This window comes from Pyrus communis, chromosome 14 (genome assembly GCF_963583255.1).
Source record: "Pyrus communis chromosome 14, drPyrComm1.1, whole genome shotgun sequence".
Taxonomy (NCBI): domain Eukaryota; kingdom Viridiplantae; phylum Streptophyta; class Magnoliopsida; order Rosales; family Rosaceae; genus Pyrus; species Pyrus communis.
In genome coordinates this window covers 22,665,509-22,677,134 of record NC_084816.1, presented here as the reverse complement: position 1 = coordinate 22,677,134, position 11,626 = coordinate 22,665,509, and the positions used below count along the sequence as shown (strand labels likewise).

At 37.4% G+C, this 11,626-nt stretch overlaps 2 protein-coding genes and 1 pseudogene across 2 annotated transcripts; 1 reads left to right on the top strand and 2 right to left on the bottom strand.

Annotated features, from left to right (window-relative positions):
* Positions 1 to 155: 155 nt before the first annotated feature.
* Positions 156 to 1,453, bottom strand: LOC137714621 (F-box protein At4g09920-like; annotated as a pseudogene).
* A 446-nt stretch (positions 1,454 to 1,899) lies between these two features.
* On the top strand, positions 1,900 to 3,279 carry LOC137714620 (NAC domain-containing protein 41-like). Its single transcript, XM_068453787.1, has 2 exons — positions 1,900 to 2,364; positions 2,827 to 3,279. The coding sequence occupies exons 1-2, from the start codon at positions 1,900 to 1,902 to the stop codon at positions 3,277 to 3,279; spliced, it is 918 nt and encodes a 305-aa protein (XP_068309888.1).
* A 1,718-nt stretch (positions 3,280 to 4,997) lies between these two features.
* Positions 4,998 to 10,477, bottom strand: LOC137715664 (C2 domain-containing protein At1g53590-like). The gene is made up of 12 exons (XM_068455001.1): positions 9,890 to 10,477; positions 9,464 to 9,538; positions 9,127 to 9,270; positions 8,425 to 8,520; positions 8,194 to 8,325; positions 7,817 to 7,969; positions 7,667 to 7,708; positions 7,475 to 7,523; positions 7,004 to 7,096; positions 6,733 to 6,916; positions 6,464 to 6,587; positions 4,998 to 6,300 (listed from the first exon to the last, which is right to left on the bottom strand). The coding sequence occupies exons 1-12, from the start codon at positions 10,013 to 10,015 to the stop codon at positions 5,551 to 5,553; spliced, it is 1,968 nt and encodes a 655-aa protein (XP_068311102.1). The 5' UTR covers positions 10,016 to 10,477; the 3' UTR covers positions 4,998 to 5,550.
* Between the last annotated feature and the right edge of the window lie 1,149 nt (positions 10,478 to 11,626).

Below are 11,626 nucleotides of genomic sequence, written 5' to 3'. Positions count from 1 at the left end.
ACCTACGAATACAAAAGAGAACCCCTCCCTGCATATGTAGGAGGCTCAAGTTAAATTCTTGAATGCACACTACAGCATCTGTGCTAAGTATTGCACCTATGCAGCAACTAGAACCACGAGTCTCTAATCTCTTTACTTTCAACTCGTAAACCTGATCAATAGAACATGGTTGAGATGAAGTAAAAAGGTACCTTCACATTGTCTTCAACGACAGTTACGGCAAGATGCAGCCTCCCGGTTTTAATATTCTGAAGAGGCACCCACATGTCATGTCTCTGGCTGTCTCTAAGATCATTAATGTTAATCGAGCAGTCGCTGGATATAGAATAAGAGTTAGTTAGTCCTGCATGTAAGACAGCACTTACAGAACAATTTGATAGGAAGCTAAGGGCATAAAAGGTGATAAACAACACTCGAAATAAGCTGAAAGCGTACTTCTGTTAACAAATTTGAATAAATATAGGCACAGAAGGAAACATTTGATATTGCCTCCAGTAGTGCAACTACACAGCAGCTGAAGGGAACAAGAGTGAGGGTAAACTTACCTTCAAACGTTCAGCTGAAAGAGACAGATATTTCACATTTGATATTGCTTCCAGTAGTGCAACTACACGGCAGGGAACTTCTTTGAGAACAATATTAGCTTTTACTAGGGATTTTGAATGCTCCAGAGAATAATTTGACGAAAGATCTTGCTTGAAATCAATGTTTTCAAGCTTTGGGCCATTGATAAGAAGATTGTAATCATGATACTGACGATCAACGGACAGATTTATACTTAATGTCTTCAGTGTAGGCACAGAAATATGGATATCTGAAACTACGTCGCATCTTAGAATTCCATCTATATTCAAGTTTTCCAGGATAGGACAGCAAGTAATAAGCTTTTCAATTGAGTCCGTATCAGGATAATGAACTGTGACATTGAGGAACTTGAGGCTTGGGAAACACCCCAATGTAGGAGGAGCATAGGTAATGCAGTTTGAGCTCAACTTCAAAACCGTTAGTGTTCTGCACGTGAAAAGGCTATGAGGCAACTCAAATTCCCCGTATTGACTATAATGAGACTGACAAAGCTCAAAATCAAGTTCAACAACATTACGCCTTATGGAAGTGCAAAGCCAACCATCAACATGAGACAAATCATCAGTATAGGTAACTGAAAGACGGAATTTTTTATGTCTGATGAGTCGCGGAAGTAAAGTACACGATCAACAAATCTGGTAAAAAGGTTAGAGCCATATGGACCTGCCTGAAGGGAAGGAAAATCTTTTCTGTCGTTGAAGTAGAGATTGGGAACAGAAGTCCATAAGTTCTTCCACCTTCTAGACAAAATGGTGGTCCTCACAGCATATTTTGTAGGAAGGAACTAAAGTATGTGACATAGAAGTGCATCTGGTAGCGCATTGATCCTATCCTTAACTTTTGCTCGACGCTTCAACACCAAGCTCATTTTTACCTGAAATATTTCAACAAAACGTGGTTAAATTGCAACAATAACACAAAATTAATCATTTTTGTTTTTACTTACAAGCGTAACCAGAGGAAAAGAGCAATACATATGTACACACACACACACACACACACACACACACACATTACGCTCTGTTTGATCGCTTAGAAACTAAGGTAAGAAAAATGTATGAAATTTAACTAGCTTGACACACAAGAAACCCTAATTCGTATTAAAAAGATAAAACACTCTCTTAATTCGTATTAAAAAGGCCACGTCATAAATACTATGTAATTTTAACTAGCTTGACACACAAGAAACCCTAGCCCATTGTTACCTATATAAATACATGCCGCTAGCTAGTGATCACCCTATTCAGTATCATTACTTGCTCATCGCCTCCGTTTTTCTCTTACTTCTCAAATCCTTGCTGTCAGAAAGTTATTATGGCTGGTTACTACCAAGTTCCAGTAGGGTACAGGTTCATGCCTCGAGACGACGAACTACTTCTTGACTACCTTCGTCCCAGACTTGACGGACAGGACTATCCCAAAGGCATTGTTCATGACTGTGATCTCTACGGTCTTGAAGAACCATCGGACATATGGAGACGTCTTAACCGTGCATCACATGAGGGTCATGAATGTACAGATGATAAAGATATCTACGTCTTCACCACACTCAACTTGAAGGCTCCCAATGGCTCGCGTTTTTGCCGAACAGTTGGCACCACCGGCGGCACTTGGAAAGGCGAAGACGCCGGCAAGAAAATCTACGCTTCTGGGATTAAACATGCTATTGGCTTCAGAAAAAGATTTACGTACAGGAACAAAGGATCCCCACAGAATGACCATTGGATTATGCATGAGTTCCATCTTGATCCATCTTTACTACGAAATAAACGTCATCAAGTAAGTACACTTTTCTTTCTTTTAAATTGTATTTAAGTTTTCTGTCTAATTATTCGGAAAATCACTATATAAAATTAGCCTCTAGAAAAAAAGTTAAGAAGAACGGATCAAAAGCTTATAAAATATATTCACGCTTATACATATATTAATATTGGCAGGCAAGGAAGTATATTGGCATGGGAACAATCTTATAAGGATTTAATTATTTGCGATTTCCTTTTTCTTTTTCTTAATTTTTTATTTGACATTGAAACTTTGCTCACTAATAAAAAATATTGCTCTCTTTTCTACAGTCGTTAGAGAAAGCAACACATTATATATATATATATATATATATATATATATATATATATATATATGTATGTATGTATGTATGTATGTATATGCATGTAGACCTTTTTATTTATTTTAGTAAGGATTGGAATTTATATTAACAAAAGCAAACGCGATTCTCAAATGCAGGAGAAGAATATTGTTCTTTGTATTCTTAGAAGAAAGGATGACATATCAAAGAAAAGGAAGTTGGAGGAACGAGATAACTATGAAGAAAACGCAGCTAATCACTTTCAACCTCAGACGCTTAATGCTATAAATGTTGGAGATTACAATAATGCCCCTAGCTATATGGAGCAAATCGCATTTGATCACTCTCAACCTCTAGCACTTACTGCTACAACAATTGGAGATTACAGTAATGACCCTAGGTATCCAGAAGAGAACGCAGCTAATCACTTTCAACCTCAGGAGTTTGATGCTGCAACTATCGGAGATTACAGTAATGCACATTGGTATACAGAACAGAACGCAACTGATCACTTTGAACCTCATGATGAGGCTCATAATGCTACAAATGAAGATTTAACTACTGCCCTTAGGCGTATGGAGGAGATTCTTATGAGCGGTTTTCGAGGATGACAAGTTATATGAGTCAGTATGTCCTGAGAGACTCCAAATTATAGAAGAAGAAGAAGAAATTGCAGCAGCTGTTGGTATTGCTTACACAAAAACAGGATTATTGAAAATGCTTGTTAGTGTTCACTGGTATTGCCAACCAGAGTAAATCAATGGCTAACCACGAATTGTAAAGTGATCATGTTTCTCCTTTATAACTGTCATACTGTTGATATTTTCGGCTTATATATTTACCTTCTTCCTTGAATTGTATCACGCACCTTGACACCTTGAAATTGGGTTGCTTTGTGTAAGATTATTTCTTAAATATCAATATACATAGGGAAGTCTTTTTTAAGAAACCGATGAATTCAAGAATGCTCGCTCGTGTAAATCAAATGAGCACAATGCCTCGTTTTATTTACTTGTGTTGTAAGGAAGCTTTCTTTGCATTTGTGGTTTTAAGGGGATTGAGCCTTGTTTGCCAATCGCCTGCTTGGCTATCATACTAACAAGTTACTTCAGGACGAATTATCAGGAGAGGATAATTAATTTAATGTGTTGATCACACATTATGACCTTACCTTAGATCAGCCAGGGAGCTTATAACAATAAGCTTGGTTGAATTTGTTTCAAACAGAAGATATATAACAAGCAGTATGTACTTTTTAATTTCTGGAAATTTTATTGGTTGTAGAATAAAACCTTTGCTTTTAGTGTTGAATTGGATTTCCTGAAATAGTTGGCATGCAACTGTACTCTCATCTTCTAGGCTGAAGTAGCTAGGTTAAACCTCTTCCCAATTTACATGCTTGGAAAGAACTTTAATCAATGAAGCTCCGCCTTCTAACCTACATACATGTTAAACCGCCGCAAGTCCGCCTTCTTTAAACAAATGGGTAAGAGGTCAAGTGCTTCAGATGAGGCAACACACATCCCTGAATCGGAGCCTACCCTACCCTCGGGTGGAAGCAATGGAAGTTCTCTGGTAGGAGAGAATAAGCGCTTGCACATGATTTCAATTCAATTTTTCTAGAAAAGATCGGTCAATCTATATTCCTTTCCCTTTGAGATTTTTTTAGTAGTGATATATTATGGTTTTAGATAAATGAACGTTGCTAACTTGCCATATATAAGCGCTAACTAGTTAGTAACTTAATGTAGCTTTAACTACTCAGCTAATCGCTTTCAACTTCAGGCGCTGAATTCATGCTATAACTAGGAAGATTACAATACATGGAGAAAAACACATCTGATAACTTCCAACCTCATTGAGTCATCATGGACTGTTGGCACTCCGGCGTCCTGCTGAAGTTGTGCAAAATGGAAATACCTAACAACCTGATGGCGACCGGAATGAAGATATGTTGGCTTGATGAAATTATGGAATTCGAACTTGTTTAATCAACTTGTGTAATTTGAATGCTTAAACCCTGTACAAATATGTCCCCTTTCTCTTATCCACTCTCACTCTCTCCTTCTCTTTCTCTATGTTTTTGTGGTTTAGACCCCTGAACTTGCTACAATGTGCTGCTAACCGAAAAGCTTCTCGAGATACAGCTACCGCGGCATCCCAAAGTGTGGCTGCATCCCGACTGTTGGTAATTCTTTATGGGACTGCATGATCGACCTGTTCACGAAGGGTTCCTTATGGTGAAAAGGGGACAGAAATTTTCGTCCTCCCCGGACTTTTGAAGCATTAATTGCAATCAAGAACTTCTAACTACAAAAAACGAACTATATAAAAATTGGTTTCGACCATGAATATTGATGTAATGTACTAGTGTGTGTTAAAAAAATATGTCATATACAATTTTCGTTCTTTACAGAAAACAAAAACAAACCAATGTTAACAGATTGACAGGACAAGCATATGTAGGTCTGCAGAGTCTGTCAAACAAACAAGCCCCCTCTACCAGGGCACCGCCGAAAGAGAATCCGGTGACAAAAAAAACAGTTCTATAATACACCCCCAATGCTACCTGCTATTGTGTCATGTCCTCTTTTCACCTGATTTCCAACGAAGCATTGGCAACAGAATCAACTCACATAGCGTACCTACGAATACCAAAGAGAACCCCTCACGGCTGTGACACAACCTTGTCGACTGCAAAGTTAGCAAGTCTGCCATGAGAGAGCTAAATAAGGATTAGAATGTGGCAAGAATCCTAAAGAACCCTACTTCCGGAGCCACGAGGTATTGTTACTATCAGAAAGATTTCAACCCAGCCTTCATTATTGGACCTTCAACATCCACTGCAGTGTCACTTGCAACCGTAACCGCTAACATATCAACTATTTGGGCGGAGGATCATCATCAGAAGAGTTGAGATTTTCTAAAATTTCTCTTCCATTCACTACCAAAGAATCACTTTGAGACTTTGCAAAATCTTTTCTATCAGATTTTTTATTACGCTTGAAGAAACTTTTCGTCTCTCTCAACTTGCCCTTTGCCGGGGTATCTGAACCACTCCCTCCTGCAGGAGTGAAATCCTGTTCTTTCGGAACCTTAGAAGAAAGAGGCTGAGAAAGGTCGTCTTCCACAATAAATTTCACCCCACTCTCATTGTCATGAACTCCTCTAAGATTAATACTTTCAGAACGAGCAGTCTCTTTAAAGCTGCTTGTACCCAGGTCCTTCTTGGAATTCCTGTGGAACTTCGCACAGAACTTATTTAGTCCCTTGCGAACTCCTTTCATGTGCCGTTTCTCCTCAGGATCTTTATCCATGCCACTGTCGTCATTATTTTGGGATCCATATGTAGCTGAACTACGGCTGCCAGTATCATTTGGAATCTCGTTATCAAGTAGTCGGCTCCTTCCTTGTCTACTTTCCCAAGTTTGTGAAACTTCACTTCCTGGGTGATGAACCCATATACCAGTCTCTTTTTGCCCTTCAACATCAATCGGCTCAAAGTTATCTGCCACCCTGTTAGACTTCTCGGATGATATAGATGAGAAGGAACTTTTATTAGCATCGCTGGCAAATGAATTTCTTTTATCTTCCAAAGTTACCATTTCCTGAACTTCTGACTGCTCAGGTCCCTGCATATGTAGGGGGCTCAAGTTAAATTCTTGAATGCACACTACAGCATCTGTAGTAAGTATTGCACCTATGCAGCAACTAGAACCACGAGCCTCTAATCTCTTTACTTTCAACTCATAAACCTGATCAATAGAACATGGTTGAGATGAAGTAAAAAGGTACCTTCACATTGTCTTCAACGACAGTTACGGCAAGATGCAGCCTCCCGGTTTTAATATTCTGAAGAGGCACCCACATGTCATGTCTCTGGCTGTCTCTAAGATCATTAATGTTAATCGAGCAGTCGCTGGATATAGAATAAGAGTTAGTTAGTGGGCATAATAGGTGATAAACAACACTCGAAATAAGCTGAAAGTGTACCTCTGTTAACAAATTTGAATAAATCTAGGCACAGAAGGAAACATGTTACACTAAAAAGTTCAAAAGCAAACCCAAGAGCATCATCGACGAATCGGTCCTTGTCACAAACTTCAATAGCCAGCACATTAGGTGCATCCCATGTAAGAATGGGGATCTTGAACTCCTCATGCCATTTTGGAGACAGTGTTTTCTTTTGTATCTTAGTCCTAAACCGGTAAAGGCCCAATTGACCCTTAGCATAAGGGTCAGAAAACCCTGAAAGAAAGGCTCTATTCTTTAAATATAAAATTTAAACATGCTGTGGAAAGTTAGAAACCAATGTACTAGCAAAGAGAGACTGACCATTTAAATCGGCGGCTTTCACATCAGATGCTTCAATAACTTCTACTTTGACATGAGCAAGAGCCTCCTTCTCGTTCACAGAGAACCAGCTTTCTGTCAATCAAATAAGCATCGATTATTAATCAAAACATTTCGAAAATACATTTTGAGTCTCTGTGTGTGAGAGAGAGACACACACACAGAGATCGAGCATTCATGACAATGCTACTGCAGAACAAAGCATTCATGACACTGTTTACAGCTTCTCCTTAACAGAAGCTCATACGAAATTATATTTCAAAAGCAACAATATCTTCAAGCATGAAAGACTAATTACTTTAGAGTGAGAAATCTACTACGCCAAAATAATAAAAGTTAAAAGCTTTTCATTTCATGAAAACCGAATGTGCGGAAAGATTTATACAAGGTTTATATCAAAATACATACATTTCTGTTTGCACAAGTGTGTGAGTGTGTGTGTATAAAAATTACCTTGCTTTGGGGAAACGAATTTTTCCATGTCAACAACCAGCATATTAGGCTGCAAAGATAAGTCATAAGTAGATTTATAGGTCTAATTTTCATTCAAATCGGGGCAAGATGTAAAGGCAGTTTACAGAGGAGTCCATTGGTTATCAAAGAATTTCATAGGACAGTCGGAAGGTAAAAGTCCGAACTCCATACCTCAACAAGTGTCTGCTCAAACGCAATTGAAAGAAGCTTCTCCTGGCAGACAAAATAACAAAGAGCGAATCAGAGAGAAAATTACAGAGATGGAAAGCTAGAGATGGAGAGAATTAAGAATTTATTCTGCTCCAATATGATAAAAGTTACCAGCCATCCAGCAATCCCAGGGAGTACTGTAACGTCAAGTCCATGAGTGAAAATAGGCTTAACAGTCATCTGGAAATATGGAGGCTGAACGAAGCACAACCGCACGCGGCCAAGGAATGGCCACCTGCGAAGAAACTTCACTCCAATCAAGACCTTCAGGGAAAAATACAGATTGATCAGAATGTATCAGTGGTTTGTACATGCCGTTATGGACATCCTATTTTCCATATAAATAAGGTATGATAAATCTTACAGATACTCTTACGTTACACTGGCTGAACCAACTCAACAAGGTAACATAGAGCATCTAGCATAAATAACATGAACTACAGCCAACATAAGGCGGAAAAATCACAATTGTAAGTTTCGGATGTCACCTTCCCTTCAACATGCATGCCTGTAATATGCAACTTTGCCCACATCCCAAAACCTAGTCTTTTCCTTAACTTCACAGCAAGTATTCCGATCATATCATCAGCCGTAAGAAAATTCAATCCCAACTCCAGAACCTGCATCAAGTTAATATTTAGTATCTGGATTCGGGACCTGCAGTGACGAAGAATGCATGAAAACTGTTCACCGAACATTCCAGAGAAAGTAAACAATACCAGGTGGTCATCATCAGTAGACTGGCGAACCACTCTCATCTCTGTGAGTATAGGTGCATTTCTTCCCAAGTAAAGGTGCTGAACTACCGCTTCCTTCTGCAGACATATTCAGATCATTGTTAATAACTCAAAAAAAAAAAAAAAAAAAAAATCGTATTTAACCACCAAATAACAAGGTGACACTATCGTATTCAGACAAAAAGACATGTTTCACCAAAATTATACCTACAAAGACGATGAAAAATTGGACATCAAATAATTCACATTATGATTCAGGATTAATTCACAATGCCGTTCAATCAGAAAATGAAGAACAATATCAAAACTAGTCATTGTTGTACTAAAATATTTGAAGCGGATGCAACATAAGCAGTTGTTGCCACTTAGATAGCTTTAATAAATGAAAATACACTCTCTAAAACTAAGTTAAGATCCAACAAAGAATTACATCCTTTGAGAGTTGTCAATCACTCAACAATCTCGTTCAATCAGAATAAATATATGATAACAAATGCCAACAAACAAAACGAAAAGTAGTTGCGACTAGAAGTACTTTGAAGATTATTCAATTAGAAATCGAACTACAATAAGAAATCCAAGAGTCTTAAAACAGAGCAATTAGGACCAAGTGATCAATCCAAATCAATAGCACGATCGCAGTCATCATATTTGATTTTAATAGACCAGAAGTTATAGTCTTACGGCTGTCCATGGCTTGTACTTCTCCAAAAACCAAGGTATGATGGGAAGGAGGATCTGCTGTGAAGCAATCTGTTCCATACATATAGGCCATATCTTTTCAATTGTGTGGTTCAACCACCGCACTGTCTCAGATTCAGAAAGCACCTGAAGTATTGAAAAAAAGCAATGTTCATGTGTCATCTGAAACAAAGATTTAAATTTTGACAACATGTACCAAAAACAATTATCGGGATGGATTTTGTTTCTCTTTTTTCATCTTTCATGTTGAACACATAATTTTAACTAATAAAGCAATTACCACAACTGAAAATGCAGAATGGAAAATGAAAAAAATTACCCGTCTCTGATTAGCCTGTTGTCTTTCCTCGAACTGTAATTTCTTCCGCAGTCTGATAAGGTACCGTTCATGAACCTTTCAGAAGTACAAGAAAAGTTCAAATTAAGTACATCCCTTTTAGCACATACCAGTTTGCCTATTCAAATAACAGATCATGTTTCCTTACAAAAGGAATATTCATTTCACATCATTGGTAAAACGAATCAAAGGTAAATGACCCAAATGTTAGCACCAACAAGCAAAATTCCACATACTTTTAGCAGGAAAATCTAGCACACTACAATTTGCATGATTCTAATTCATTACCTATAGTGTGTGTGTGTATATATACACACACACACACACATATATACATTAATACATATATATATATATATATGTATGTAATGAAGAAAGATGAATGAAAACAATTAGTAAAATTCTTACCAGGTAAAGATAAATGAGAGAAAGAAAGTAGGCAACTGGGTAGCAGCAATTGTAGTGGGAAAGCAGCCACAGGCCACATAGCACAATCCCCACATGGTGTATTATTGACACCTCTGTTATATCCATTTCTCCTTCTTCTTCTTTTCCAACCCCAAAAAGAAGGCACCAACTTTGCAACTTTCTCACCTTCTCTTTTGTAATTTTTCTGGGTTTTCTAGTTCACACTTTACCCCCAAGAAAATTAAAGAAAATAAAATCATAAGATTCAGAGTCAAAAGATCAGAGAATTTGGAAAAGGGGAAATCCCAAGATTGAAACTTGAACTCAAGAAATCATCAAAAGGCATGAATGAAACAAAACCCAGAAAAGGAAATTGAATTATGAGTTATATTTTAGAACACAAATTGGGACAGCAAGAGAGAGAGAAAAACCGTTAAAGAGGATTCTTTGTGTATATATTTGGAAACTCCTGAAACGGTGTCGTAAGCTCCGCCGTTAAAGTAACCGGCGGGGAGAAATGCAGATAGATAGATAGGGAGAGGGAGAGGGAGAGGGAGAGAGAGAAAGAAGGGTAGCGGGCCATGACAAAGACTATGACCGGAGAGAAATGATGCCAAAATTTCGCGGTTTTGACAAGTTGCCACTTTTAAACTGGTCTTTTGGCGCCACGTGTATTGAACAAGTCAAGTACGCGTGTCAATGTATTAATTGATACTTTAGGGTTTAGGTAAATTTTGTTGGCTTGAACCCTAGTTTGATTTGGGAATATAATCATTATTATTGTATTTCTTAGTTTGATTAGTAGTCATTAACTTACTTGTATTACAAGAGATTTTAAAGTGTGTTGGAAAACAGAGTGATTACCACATATCATTATACATGTTGAGGAATACTTAGAAAATAAAATTTATTACCACTTACATAATGAAATGTGGTGTACCATCTGTATTCCGATCGATCGCATTGAAAAAATTCTACTTGTTTTGCATTTTTATGTGGTTGTCATTCATAGGGGTAATTTTCCAGTTTAAATTAATTCGTTGTTAAAATGGAGTTTGTAATTTGCCACTTAGTAGTTAGTAGTTAGTAGTACTAGTACTTTCTTTTTTACAAAACAAAGGGGATAATTGGTGGCAAGTCACAATTATTCACCCATTCCGGCCCAGTACTAGTACTTTCTTATTTGTTCAAATGTATTTGCTCATATCATCTAAAGAGGCAAGTTGAAGAGGCAAGATGAAGAGGCATTATAAGTTTATTCAATAGTTATGCGCGGTAGTTTTCAAAATGTCCAACATTAATTAGTGTTGTGGTCCAACTAGGACAGAGGTCCTCTTCAGATTTCACTGTCCGGAGCCTAATGAGTAGAAAATTCGAACCACTCAAATTGAATTTGTCGGTCTCCATTAACTCATTGCTTTAGGATATTGAATTATACGCAAAGAAATCCAAGCACATTGAAAAATCTTTAAAAAAGGGGCCAATAAAAGATTGTAATCTTGACTTATTATAGTTGACTTATTGTACTAGAATAAGGGGATTTAGACCCTTTTTTCAGGGTATTGACTTATTAGTACTTTTGGTGTACATATTATAGTTGACTTACAAAGCATGGACATTTGAAGAAAAAAGAAAGAAGAAAAAAAAAAAAAAAAAAAAAAAAAAAAAAAAAAAAAAAAAAAACCTTTTGGTTTGAAAACCCCCAATGTGGAGGAAAATCCACCAAAAGGAAAAAGA

Coding starts and splice junctions, on each gene's coding strand:
- LOC137714620 (XM_068453787.1), top strand. CDS start 1,900: ATGGCTGGTTACTACCAAGTTCCAGTAGGGTACAGGTTCATGCCTCGA. Junction 2,365..2,826: donor TACGAAATAAACGTCATCAA/GTAAGTACACTT, acceptor TCTCAAATGCAG/GAGAAGAATATTGTTCTTTG.
- LOC137715664 (XM_068455001.1), bottom strand. CDS start 10,015: ATGGATATAACAGAGGTGTCAATAATACACCATGTGGGGATTGTGCTA. Junction 7,524..7,666: donor TTGAGCAGACACTTGTTGAG/GTATGGAGTTCG, acceptor TTATCTTTGCAG/CCTAATATGCTGGTTGTTGA. Junction 6,588..6,732: donor TTCGTCGATGATGCTCTTGG/GTTTGCTTTTGA, acceptor TTCTATATCCAG/CGACTGCTCGATTAACATTA.